This window comes from Sycon ciliatum, chromosome 8 (assembly GCF_964019385.1).
Source record: "Sycon ciliatum chromosome 8, ocSycCili1.1, whole genome shotgun sequence".
NCBI lineage: Eukaryota > Metazoa > Porifera > Calcarea > Leucosolenida > Sycettidae > Sycon > Sycon ciliatum.
This window is the reverse complement of record NC_088650.1, coordinates 10,614,663-10,627,339: the sequence shown is the minus strand read 5'-3', so window position 1 is coordinate 10,627,339 and position 12,677 is coordinate 10,614,663. Positions and strand designations below refer to the sequence as shown.

General features: G+C 45.6%; 1 protein-coding gene across 1 annotated transcript; it reads right to left on the bottom strand.

The window, feature by feature from the left end:
• Window positions 1-9,098: 9,098 nt before the first annotated feature.
• Window positions 9,099-12,258, bottom strand: LOC135823357 (uncharacterized). The gene is made up of 4 exons (XM_065336210.1): window positions 12,232-12,258; window positions 11,962-12,133; window positions 10,586-10,817; window positions 9,099-10,025 (listed from the first exon to the last, which is right to left on the bottom strand). Exons 1-4 carry the CDS (start codon window positions 12,241-12,243, stop codon window positions 9,638-9,640), a joined length of 804 nt encoding a protein of 267 aa, XP_065192282.1. The 5' UTR covers window positions 12,244-12,258; the 3' UTR covers window positions 9,099-9,637.
• Window positions 12,259-12,677: the final 419 nt, after the last annotated feature.

The following is a 12,677-nucleotide window of genomic DNA, read 5'->3' as shown; positions in this document are numbered from 1 at the left end:
AAAAGTTCGGAATTCCAGTCAGAGAATATCTATGCTGAGAGTAATGAGCCTTTAGAGCAATGCGAAAATTGACAGAGGACTGAACGCAGCGGATGTGTTCTGGAAGTTTGTTCCATTCCACAGATAAACTGAAGAGAGGGGATTTAAGGAAATGGGCGCCAGAACGAGGTAAAACTATAGAGGACGGGTGACGACAACTAAGGGATACATTGAATTTGAAACGAATTAGCAAAGACGGAAACTGGTAAAAGACATGATGAAAATACAGCAAGGACAGAATCTGACGACGCCACTTCAGGGATGACCAGTCACAAGTACGATTAAGAATCTGCTTCGGGGTTTCCCACTCAGGAGGGTGCCGGGTCTTACAAAGCAGATATGAACGAGCAGCAACGGCTTGCAGTCGGTCTAACGTAAGCGAATCTGAATGGGATACGGCGAATGAACAGACAGGGACTGCGTATTCTAACAGTGGTCGTACGTAACACTTGTAGAGCAAATTCACGGTTGAAGCAGAAAGGAAATGGGCCATATGGCGCAACAGAAAAACACGACTGCGAAACTTATGGGTGATAGATTTTATATGGTCAGAAAAATTTAGTGAAGGAGTGATAGTCACGCCGAGATGACAGTGGCTATCACCTTTCTGAATAGGCACACCGTTCATTGTCAAGGGGGATGACGGGCCGGGGGCTAATGCATATTTTTGAAAGGGTAGGTGGACGCATTTACTGGTGTTAAACGTCATGGCAGTAGCTGATGACCATTGACAACACTTATCAATGTCAGTCTGGAGCAATGCATGATGGATAGGAAGTGAGGTGTTTGCTGGAGAAACAAGAATTAAATTAGAGTCATCAGCAAAAAGGGATAGGGTACTAGAAGCAGGGGCATCAGGAAAGGAGTTGATGCACAGGTTAAAAAGAAGCGGGCCGAGATGGGAACCTTGGGGTACGCCAGCGGTGATGGGCAAAGGGTTAGAAAGAGTTTGGCCAATGCGAACGCAAATACTACGATCACTGATGAAGTCCTTCACCCAAGAACAGGCAGAAAGAGAACACCAACCTGAAACAGATTGAATAACTAAATGATGACTAACTCTGTCAAAGGCCTTAGAAAAATCAAGGAACAGCTGGTCACAAGAAGACTTAGAGTCAAATGCACGCGAAACAATTGAGGTAAGCTGTACCAATTGGTCAACTGTTGACCTCTTTCGACAAAAGCCAAACTGGCTGGAACTGATAATTTTATGGCTCTCAACAAACGAGTAAAACTGACGGCTAATCATAGACTCATACAATTTGGCAACTGCATTTAACAGCGATATAGGACGGTAATTGACTGGGTGAGAAGGATTACCCTTTCCCTTGAACACAGGTACAACAACGGCAGATTTCCACTCCCTGGGCTGAGTACTGGACAGCAAGCAGCGGTTGAAAAGGGCGGAAAGAGACTGTGACGTGACCTCAGCTGTTTCACGGAGGATGCGATTGTTCAGCAGTCCAGCGGTTTTACGTTGAATGGGAAGTCTGGATAGCGTGTCAAATACGGACTGCACAGAGAATGGTTGTATGGAGAACTTCACAGTGGACGTGGGTGTTAAAATACCAGCTGAGTGCAGGTCAGGTGTTAGCAGTGGCGCCTGGCTGTAGCTCGCAAACACTTTGGCTAGGAGATTCGTCTTTTCCGTATTACTCGTGGCTGGGTAGGCTTGGTTGTCATGGTAGAGGTCAGGGATAACCGGAGACGGGCGATTCACATTACAAAGGATCTTTGCTTTGCGCCACCATGTACGAGTTCCATGATGCTGAGCCATGTCTCTCGCCATCCTCTCGTGGTAATGGCGTTTCGCCTTCCGGAGCAAGGAAGTAAGACAGTTACGTGAGAGTCTATACGCTATCCAACTATCTGTAGATCCGAGACGTTTGGCCTTGGCGAAGAGGCGATCCCGAAGCCGCCTCTGACGATGGTGAACAGCAGAGTACCAAGGCTTGTTCGATGGAAATGTGCTTCTCCGGACAACGGGAACAAACAACGATACAGAGTCTTCCAGCGCTGTGCGCCACAATGACCAGGCCTCATCAACTGTTTGCGCGTTTTGGACGGCATCTAGCAAGGGTAGTTGCCACACGTGGTTGTTAAATGCTTGCCAGTCCGTGTGGGCAAAGTCGAGCCAGGTGTTTTGTGCAGAAGATATTTGGGCTGTGGAGCCTGCTGATCGGTTGTGGACGACATCGAAAACTACAGGACAGTGATCAGATACCGGTGGGAGGATGGTGAGATGGGAGACTGCTATTGGAGCATTAGTGATAACTAGGTCGAGTAGTGATGAACTCTTACCACTTGCGGAGTAGCGGGTAGGCTGTTGATCCACAAGTTGCGATAAGCCCAGATCATCCAGGGTGTCATACATGCATGTACCAGCAGGTGTATCAGGATCGGATGCTAGCCATTTCGAGAGGCGAGCGTTAAAGTCGCCAATGACAAATATGGAAGCTTGAGGACAAGATATTGATTGAATGCAGGTCCGGAGTGCGCTGCAGAACTGATCAGGTGGCTGCCAAGGAGGACGGTAACAACAGAACACAAACGTGGAGTTGGGGCGATGCTCTAGTTCTATGCACACAATTTCAATGGTTGGATCAGCAGGCTGAAGATCTGGACGATGTTTGGTAGCATGGGAAATGGAAGGGTGGAGGAGGAATGCCACTCCACCTCCACGTCGCACGGTATTGTTGTGACGGTCATGCCGGATAATTTTGTATTCAGCTGACGGTGTTAATATTGAACTTGTGATATCAGGAGTCAACCAGGTTTCAGTTATGCCCAAGATAGCTAGTTGAGATGTGCAGAATAAGTTTTTAATCTCATCAGCCCGCTTCAGCCAGCTGCATGCGTTAACTGTGCAGATCCTGATACTCGACGGAGACTTCATATCAGGAATACAAGGTGAAAAGTTGAAAGTCAAAGGGGGCGGTTGGAATGGTGGAGCAAGAGGGTTCAGTGCGCTCACTTGCGATTGTCGGCCGGGAGAGAACAGGGCTGCATTTGGGTTAAGAGTAAAAGCGTGTGGTGATGTGGGAAAAAAGATGGGTGCGTGTGGATTCAACATCACAGTTTATGATTTCTTGGGGAGGGGTGGGTTCTTGAACTTCCATTCTCGTGCTGTTACATGCTCGGGCCAGAACTCGTTTTCCAGAACATTTCTTTCGTCATGCTCAGCAACTGTCAGATGTGCGTACAACGTGCCGTACACTGTTCTGGAGGGGATCAGTCTACAGCCAGTAACTTCCACATTCTTCTTTCTACAGTACGCAACAAGATCATCAGCACTGCAGTTGATATTGATGCCCCCAACGAATACAACTCTGCGTGCTATTTTCTTACCTCCACGCAGATCTGCGGGCTTCCTTTGGCGGTTGGCGGCTTCACGTACGATCGACCAGTCGTACTTGGTACTGACAGGCTTGTCAGTAGTACGACTGGCGTTGCTTGTTCGTGGTGCAGAGAGGGTACGACTAGCGTACGTCTCGCCCGGAGCTGCGGATTCAAGCCCTGTTGGTGCAGATGCGGGTACTGGTACACCCGGCCGTGGCGGGAATGTTTGTAGCTGCTCGGTACGAGTACTCATCCTGGAGGCGGTCGAGGGCGCGATTAGAGACATCGATGGGCTGGTGGTGTTGTGTCAGGGCGCGAAGCTCCTCCCTGAGTTCTGCAATGGCGGCATCTTTTCCTTTCTCCTTTTCTAGAGAGATTTTTCGTAGGTCGGAAACTTCTGCTACCAGGTTTCGGACCGTCTCCATCAGGTCAACCATCATCTTCGTTAGCGCAGTAGCATCAGTACTGGTACATTCACATCCTCCTGCCTGCTTTGTGACCCTGTGTGTGTCGATCTGATCGTCCAGTGGTTGCAACTTTCCCCTCAGGGCGCCTACCAATTGCACTCGGCTCAGGCCGGCCCATTTGACGTTATTGGCCTTTGCCAGTGACTCCAAGCCTTCACTATCCAAAATTCCGAAGTCAATGGACGCCATGCTCCCGGTTGGGGGAGCAAGACGTCAGACGTAAAAAACTCGCAACCACACTCGTCCCAGTGTGTTGTCACATTAGGGAGGTTTCGCTCTACGTAATTACGTATGAAAATCCGTATGTCGTACACGCCGGGGAGCGAGGGCAACTTTCATACGTAAATCTCTCTACGGATTTCCGTAGGAAAGCTCTTTCCTACGTTGGGTCCTCCGTAGGACTTTTTGAAATAATTTTCGCTTTTTCCGCATTTTTGTCCATGGCAATATTCAAGCCGCGCGAAACACAAGGTACACACACCGTACACCACGTGCAAAATATAATGGAAAACGCAGTTTCGGTTCATGGTGCATACGGTGGGCGCATGCAGCCAACGCGTCTCCAAAGCAACAACGCATGTTTAACAGTCGTGGAGAAATCACGTAGAGCGAAACCCAACAGCTCTGATTTTTACGTATGAAAATTCCGTGCAGTTCATACGTTATTTTCATACGTAATTCCGTAGAGCGAAACCTCCCTATTGTGTGCAGATTGTAAGGTGTAAGCGACCTCTGTGTTTAGCGACCACCTGCTCTAGACACTTTGGGACCTGGTTTTAAAGACCACCTGGCTTTATCGACCGCTTTTCCTTGCACCGTTGGGTGGTCGCTTAAACAAGGTTTTACTGTCCATGCATAGTACGTACATGTAACGGTACATGCCGGTAAATACTCAATCTCCGTACACGTATACATGTACCTCAGCTGCGGTGTTACAGATGCTGGCTCACCTAGATACAGTACCTTGAATAAAGTAACGCTGTGTCCGCTACAAATATTAGGCACTCTGACCGTCACCCTTTGTGCTAATTTAGGCATACACATGTACAAGTACAATCATGTACTACATGTCTGTTTTGGATTAGCTTAGCAATGACGCAATCTCACATGTTCGAAGTGCCTTCGTGTATTATTATTATTATTATTATTATTTGAAACTCGGATGTTGAGCCATAAATAAATGTAAAATAGTATATAGTATCATGTTACAGTGATGGAGAGTTACTCTAAACTCGTATCCATATATCCTTTTCTATTTTACATTATTATTATTATTATTATTATTATTATTATTATTATTACTCATAAAAAGGACACACTTCAGGCTCATTACAAACATCTTGAAAGTTTTTGTCTTCACAAGTATACTTTCAAGCCTTCTCATCAGGTGAAATACAGGCAAGGGAAAAGGAACAGGAACAGTGGATTAAATACAGTAAGAAGGTGGTAAAACAGCGCAAAAAGAAAGAAAGAAAGAAAGAAGATAGCTAAAGTAAACAGCGAAAATTGCAATAATGACACAAAGGTGCAAATGCGAGAAAACTCAATAAGCGCGACATGTAGTGCGACAACAAGAGACAACCACTGGACATACATGTAACTAACGAGGTTTTGACGACCTACCTAACAGCCTGAGTGTGAATTTGATTTGTTTCTGCTTGCAAAGGTTGGGTTTCCTTGTGTGGATGTATACAGCTTCCAAAACATTCAGCAATCTAGCACTGCGTACACGTGACACAATCGAAAAACAATCATCCGAATACACAGCACGACAATCAGGATGCTCAAACAAATGACTAGCAATGGACGACTCATACTTATCAGAACTAACATCAGAACAATCAGCATGTGCGGTGGACACATCCGATTTCACATGGCTAGTCGAGTGGACCCTAGCCGTTGCCTCTGTCTGTGCTTTAGTCGCTGCCATCGCCGCCGTTGCCGATCTTGTCAATCTTCTGGTTGATGCGGTTCCTGTCACTGCCACGCACGTAGGTGTCTTGTCCGGTTGTTTTTCTGGTGGTCTAGTTAATTGTGAGGTGACGTTGCTTGGTGTTGATGCCGCTGCGTTGGACCATCTTGTACCAGGATGATTCTTTGCTGGACGTCCCCTCCGTGGTCGAGTGGATCGTGCGTGTTGTGGAATAAGGTGTAGCGGTGCGTGTTGTCGGATGCGTGCGTCCAGATGTTGAAGAGTCCTACCTACATATCGGCTCTCACATTGCCGACACTCGAAGTGATAAATCAACTTGGATAATTGGCCTGTAGGTAGGACGTCCTTCCTCACCGTGAACAGACAGAGGCAACGGCTAGGGTCCACTCGACTAGCCATGTGAAATCGGATGTGTCCACCGCACATGCTGATTGTTCTGATGTTAGTTCTGATAAGTATGAGTCGTCCATTGCTAGTCATTTGTTTGAGCATCCTGATTGTCGTGCTGTGTATTCGGATGATTGTTTTTCGATTGTGTCACGTGTACGCAGTGCTAGATTGCTGAATGTTTTGGAAGCTGTATACATCCACACAAGGAAACCCAACCTTTGCAAGCAGAAACAAATCAAATTCACACTCAGGCTGTTAGGTAGGTCGTCAAAACCTCGTTAGTTACATGTATGTCCAGTGGTTGTCTCTTGTTGTCGCACTACATGTCGCGCTTATTGAGTTTTCTCGCATTTGCACCTTTGTGTCATTATTGCAATTTTCGCTGTTTACTTTAGCTATCTTCTTTCTTTCTTTCTTTCTTTTTGCGCTGTTTTACCACCTTCTTACTGTATTTAATCCACTGTTCCTGTTCCTTTTCCCTTGCCTGTATTTCACCTGATGAGAAGGCTTGAAAGTATACTTGTGAAGACAAAAACTTTCAAGATGTTTGTAATGAGCCTGAAGTGTGTCCTTTTTATGAGTATTATCGCATTTTTGTCTCAGAGGAAACTGATTATTATTATTATTATTATTTTATAAATCCCATCTTAGGCTGAATGGCTACATATACTTTAATTGAAGATATCCACTGGTTGAGTGAATGTGAAAGGGAAAAGTCTGAAGAAAGAATTGATTCCACCGCCTGAACCAGGGACCTTCGCTTGAGACCAGCGCTGCTCTCAACACTGAGCAGTGAGCAATGTTGTAGCTGTCATCCCAGCAGAGACCGTTCAACACTTTCTTCAGAGCGATGACCACACTGGAAAGGCGTTTTCTCCCCACACCGGACTATCTTGCTGTTTATTTTATTAAAAAGAGGTTCCTCAACAAAGCAAGTGAACGCTGATCATGGGAGTCTCGTATGTAGCCTGATTACATGGGGAGTCAAGAGGGGAAGACATGAAACAGGGTAAGAAAGGAACTTAGGAAAAAGAAACGAGAAGCTCAATATCATGCGCCAACAGTATATCCTGCCTCCTAAAAACTGTTTATTGAGCAAGGAGTGGTGCATTGCAGGTTTGTCGAGTAGAAGGTTCGATAGACTTCTTGTGTTATCTGGATGGCAGCAGTGAGCCAATCTAGTGAGAATTCAAGTCGGGAGGAAAAGCGCGAGCTTCCACGTAGGAAGCAACACAGAATTCTCCTGCAAACAACTGTGTCCAATATTTTGAATAGTTTTTGTTCGACAAGCATCACCATAAAGATGACAATGTACCCGCTTCACAATGGAGTTTACAAGGCCTCCACTTTTTATAAGGATAATAATCATTTCTTGCACTCAAGCTGTCCGGTGAGCTGATAACTCGTAATCCTGGCATCTATCTAAATCCTTGACAAGATGTTCACGTGAGTCCGCCCGGTTTCACCTCTTGCTCATCTGGTCGCCTGAGTCGACTACCTTGGAATTATCCGTTTGGCTTCCGGAAAATACTCGCTTGGCCTACATTGGAATGATCCAGACCCATTGGACACACTTACCGGTGCACTGCAGGTTCATATACGCACGCACGCACACACCGACACGAACAAACAAACACAATACAAAGGTACATAGTCGCAGGCACCCGAACCCACATACAAGCAAAAACACGGAAGAGAATTCACAAACTGATGTCTAATCGGAGGAGACCCAAGACCAAAATTTGGTTCGCTCCCATAGCATAACGGCATTATCACTTAGCACGTTCCGAAGCATACACAGGCCTTGTTTTAGACGGATTCAGCTACACGCCTGTCTCCGTTTAAAATGTAGTGCAGTATTTGGGCCAGCTTCAGTGCCGGCAATCTAAGGTAGGAGCCTGAACCCCACAGCGAGGTGAGATATGCCACATGTCTGGATACAGTAGGCCAGTCGTCGTAATGGACAACGTACTTGTATGACTATGCTACAAGGGTTGTAGCATCCGGTCAGTATTTACATGTACAGTGGCCAACCACAGTGCACACAATTGTGAACTGAGATCTTGGACGTGTGTACGATGTACGACTAGAGGTGCACGGGATATCGACGGTAGATGCAGTATTATTCTGACAGGCCGCCGGTTGACAGGATCTTGATTTCAGATGCCAAGTTTCTTGTCTCGGTTGTCATTCATTTCCCTTGAACTGGCTCAAGTGTCTGGCGCGTAACACGTGCATTCTCCACCTGTTGCTCATTACTGGAGTGTTTAGCTTCCTTAGCAAGGTGGTGGATGACACTTCGCAACACAGGCCAATATCCATACACCCATCCTGAAAATGCTATCATCGTTTCAAGGTCGAAAAAACAAAAAGAAAACCTGGCCGTGATCCTTTCACTACCGGTACAATCGGTACAATCGTCGAATATTTTTTACAATCATTTCAAGGAGCGCAGTAAGTCCTACTTGCCCGCAAGCCAAATACATTATTCTCAGCAGTATCTCAGGAGCTGAGATGAGTGTTCTCCGCGATCGTTAAACACACATTTTGTATCTTGACAACAGTAAAATAATAATTATCGTCTTGTCTGTCAAGCTAGCTCTATTCGTCCTCATCTCTCCTCCACTCTCCTGAGCAGTTTCTCGAAACAGACACTTACGAATATTGCGATGAAAGCGGGGCAGAGGACTGAAAAGCAAAACTATGCATGTACATGGACGTCTGTACACTTCATGCTTATCATGCAGGAGGCGATTCAAGAACAAATGTGCACTCAATCTATCCAGACTGCACATCACTCATCAGAGGTACAGCAAGTAGAGGGCTCTCCTCCACCCAATCTACAGAATTCGTGTAGGGTTGTACACTCTAATAACGAACCAATTTTAAACCAGTGAATATTTTTATGACTTGGGGCTAATATAGAAAAGTTATCTTCAGCACACGCAGCATGCAAAGGCCTCTTTTACGGGCAAACAGAATACAATTGACAGTGGCACGGCGAATGATTAGAACACAACACCAAAAAATGAAAACAATTGTATGTGTGAAAAAAACGTAAAAAACGAGGAAAAAACAAAAAACAAAACAAAAAAACAACAACAAAAAAAAGGAAAATACAAGGGCAGTGTTCTGCCCACCATCGTCTCCAAAACCCCACAGCCGGCCCTCCGAGATTGCCAACTCTCGCAATGCATTCACAGGACGGTGATATGACGATAGGGCACCGCCGATGCACATGATCGTCGACCGCAACAATGCAAAGAAAAATTATCTTGTGCCCCACTGTTTTCCACATTTCTACTTTGAAAAAGAGGAAATCTAAAAAAGAGAAACGATAATCAATGGATAGTTACTTGAAAGAGAGGCGGAGAGCTAATAACCGAATATTCGAATGAGATATCATTGAGGCAACGATTGTAAGCAGAAGTGCATTCGCTTTATGCAGATTGAATACTCTGTGAAAATATCAGCGATACATCAAGTATACTGGCTCTTGAAGGCGACACGTGCCAGCCACGCACTTGGTTCCCTTCGCCTTTGCATCGTCCGCTGAAAAGAACTTACTTCCGCCAGGAACCGTCCAGAGGTCGAGCCACTGATTCGACTGTCCATGATCATCTGAAATACCATTCTTAGTGTACATATGGAGTCGGGCCAGGGTTTTGAAATTGATACTTGGGTCACGCTTGCCTTTGTTGATCTGAGGAGTGGTCCTGTAAAATCCGTCCACGCTGGCAACTCTGTCACTAGAAGCTGTGTCGCAGCGCAGAAGGTTCTCAAAATTTTCCTTGTTTCCGTCCATCTTGCCAACCCCACGTGTGTAGACGATTCGAGAACCGTCGTCATCGCGGAACCTGCACAGGACAGCACAGTACAATTCGTTTACATGTAATCTGATGAGTGTTTTTGAATACGAAACTCGGAGTCAAGAGAAAGATATCGGTCTCTGTTGTTCTGACTTTTGTACTACAGTTAGTGATTCAGGCCATTCATATCGCGGATTGAATCTTGGATTGCATCATGTACATGTATGTCATCATCCGACCTTGTTTGTACCGCATACAGAAACTAGGGCCAGTAGGGGTGAGTTATCATTATGATGTCTCCTTTTCTTCACTCCTTTCGAAGGCGATAAGCCAGTCCCACCGGAAGATTATTCCATGGGTGGGACAACAAAATGAAAGTTACTTGTTATCATACATGTACATACTTGCAACGGTACGACGTGCGTTTCACCACAGGTAAATGTGGAAGGGTATCCCTGTCCAATAACCATGTTAACAAAGGCCACGGGTTCGAGACCTGATATTCAATTGCCTCTCCACATTTCCTGCCCTGAGTACCACGATCGGCCAGCTTACGAGTGAGTGTGTTGTCGCTAGACACCCTAGCTACACGCGAAAATCTGACCTACCTGAACAAAACTTGCGTGTAGTTGTCCGTGGGAATACAGCCGGCCGCGTCAAAGTCCTGAGCCCTTGCAGCCAACGGATTGAATGCTGGTGATATGTAGTCAAAGTTGTAGGATGCCTTCGTGGCGAACAGCGTCCATCCACCACCCTCCGTTGTCATATCGCAGAACGCCTTGTATTGAGTGTCACTACTAGCCAGTGCAAGCGTGTAAAGGCCGTCACCACGTGAATGCCCTGAAGGAGATGAACATAAATTCATGCATACACAATCCGGTGGTGGCAGTCAATTTGTTCCTCAGACTTTTCCCGCTTGTCTTTTCCCTCAAACCAGTTAACATACACAATCATAATATTATTATTCTCTCTGCTCTGATCTACAATAATATGTCTACAATAATATTAAAATTGACAGCTACACCGGCCACATGCTCCACCGCCAAGTGGTAAGAGCTTCACTGGCCTGAAGCGAAGGTCCCTGGTTCGAGTCCTGGTGGTGACAGTCAATTTTTCAATTTTTCCTTCAGACTTTTTCCCTTTTTAACAACCTGAACTGATGGATTTTACATACACCTAATGTTGCCAATTCCCGATTCTTGCGATTCCAAGATGGGAAGCATTATTTACCATTGGATACAGTAGTCATATACATGTAGATACTGTTTAGTCGGGACATCACGAATTTAGAGCAGCATCATCAGCGTATGTCACTCCTCTCTGTCTCTGGCTTTGCTCCTATACCCGTGAATCTGTCCCTGGCTCTGGCTCTTTAATTTCCTTTCTTCGCTGTCTGCTTCTAGAATTCTCTACACTGCCAACCTTGCGAATAACGACCCTCAAATAATTTTCCTGAGAACTTTGAAAGTGTTGGTATTAATTTTGCGAGTTGTCGTTATTCATGAAGTTGAAAATATATACTCAAGTACTCAAGTGGTCACTACTACACACTATGCCTGAAGATTGCGTCATTATTCGCTTGTTTTACCCCAAGGTCATTATTCACGAGGTGTATTGTTTGACAGATGCTTGAATTTACCAGCACACATGTACATGTACAAAAAATGTTTAAGTCCAGCTATGAGATTCAAAGTGCACAACTGAAACTAGCGCAACTATAAAATGCGAGCGGGACTCGAGACTTGTTTAAAGTAATCCATCAGTATCCATGTGGAGTCTTTGTCCCGTTGTGTGTTTCAGCTATTCTAAGCTGTCTATTGGCTTCTCTCCCTTTTTCCTCTTTCCCTCTCCTTCCCCATACACACACAAACTCTCTCCCCGGGTGTCTCTATCCTCCCCTGCTGTGGCCATGTCTTCATGCACGTTGTTGACTTTATCCAAGTAGCCACTGGAACGTTGGATTCTCATCAACAAACCATCTTACCGTTAAGCCTGACGCCATCACAGCTAGTATCCATGGCTGATTTTTGACCGTGCGGGTTCACCAATCTCCATATCCGTCCATCACAGAACTGAACTCCCGCTTGCAGAAGGCTGTAGCGAACGTTCCCCCGCTGCGAGCTACTGCACTTGTACGTTAGCAGGTTGCCAAGCAGCTAAAAACAAGCAAAGGTGAAGATTGAAGATAGAAGTACTGAAGTGTTTGTTTCCTTGGCGCTATGCTAGCTTAGATACATGCATTATGTAAACGTACCTGTCGGTACATGCCCGTAGTCTAGATACTCAATCTCCGTGTAGGTATACACACCAGCTGCCGTGTTACAGATAACGTTACTGGCTCACCTAGATAACTTGAATAAAATTACGTTATGTCCGCAACAGCGCACTCTGACCGTCACTCTTTGTGCTAATTTAGGCATAATAAATACACATGTACACAATGTACGTGTACATGTCATGTACTTCATGTCCGTTTGGAATGGGATTAGACAAGTCACTGCGGGATCTGAAGACGCAATCTCATATGTTCGAAGCGTGTTATCATCAACGCCATCTTAGGCTAAATGGCTACATGTATTTTTAAAAGGTATTCACTAGCTGAGGGAATGGAAAAGGGAAAAGTCTGAAGAAAACAATGACTTTCACCACCTAGACTCGAACCAGGGACCTTCGCTTGAGGCCAGCGATGCTCTAACCGCT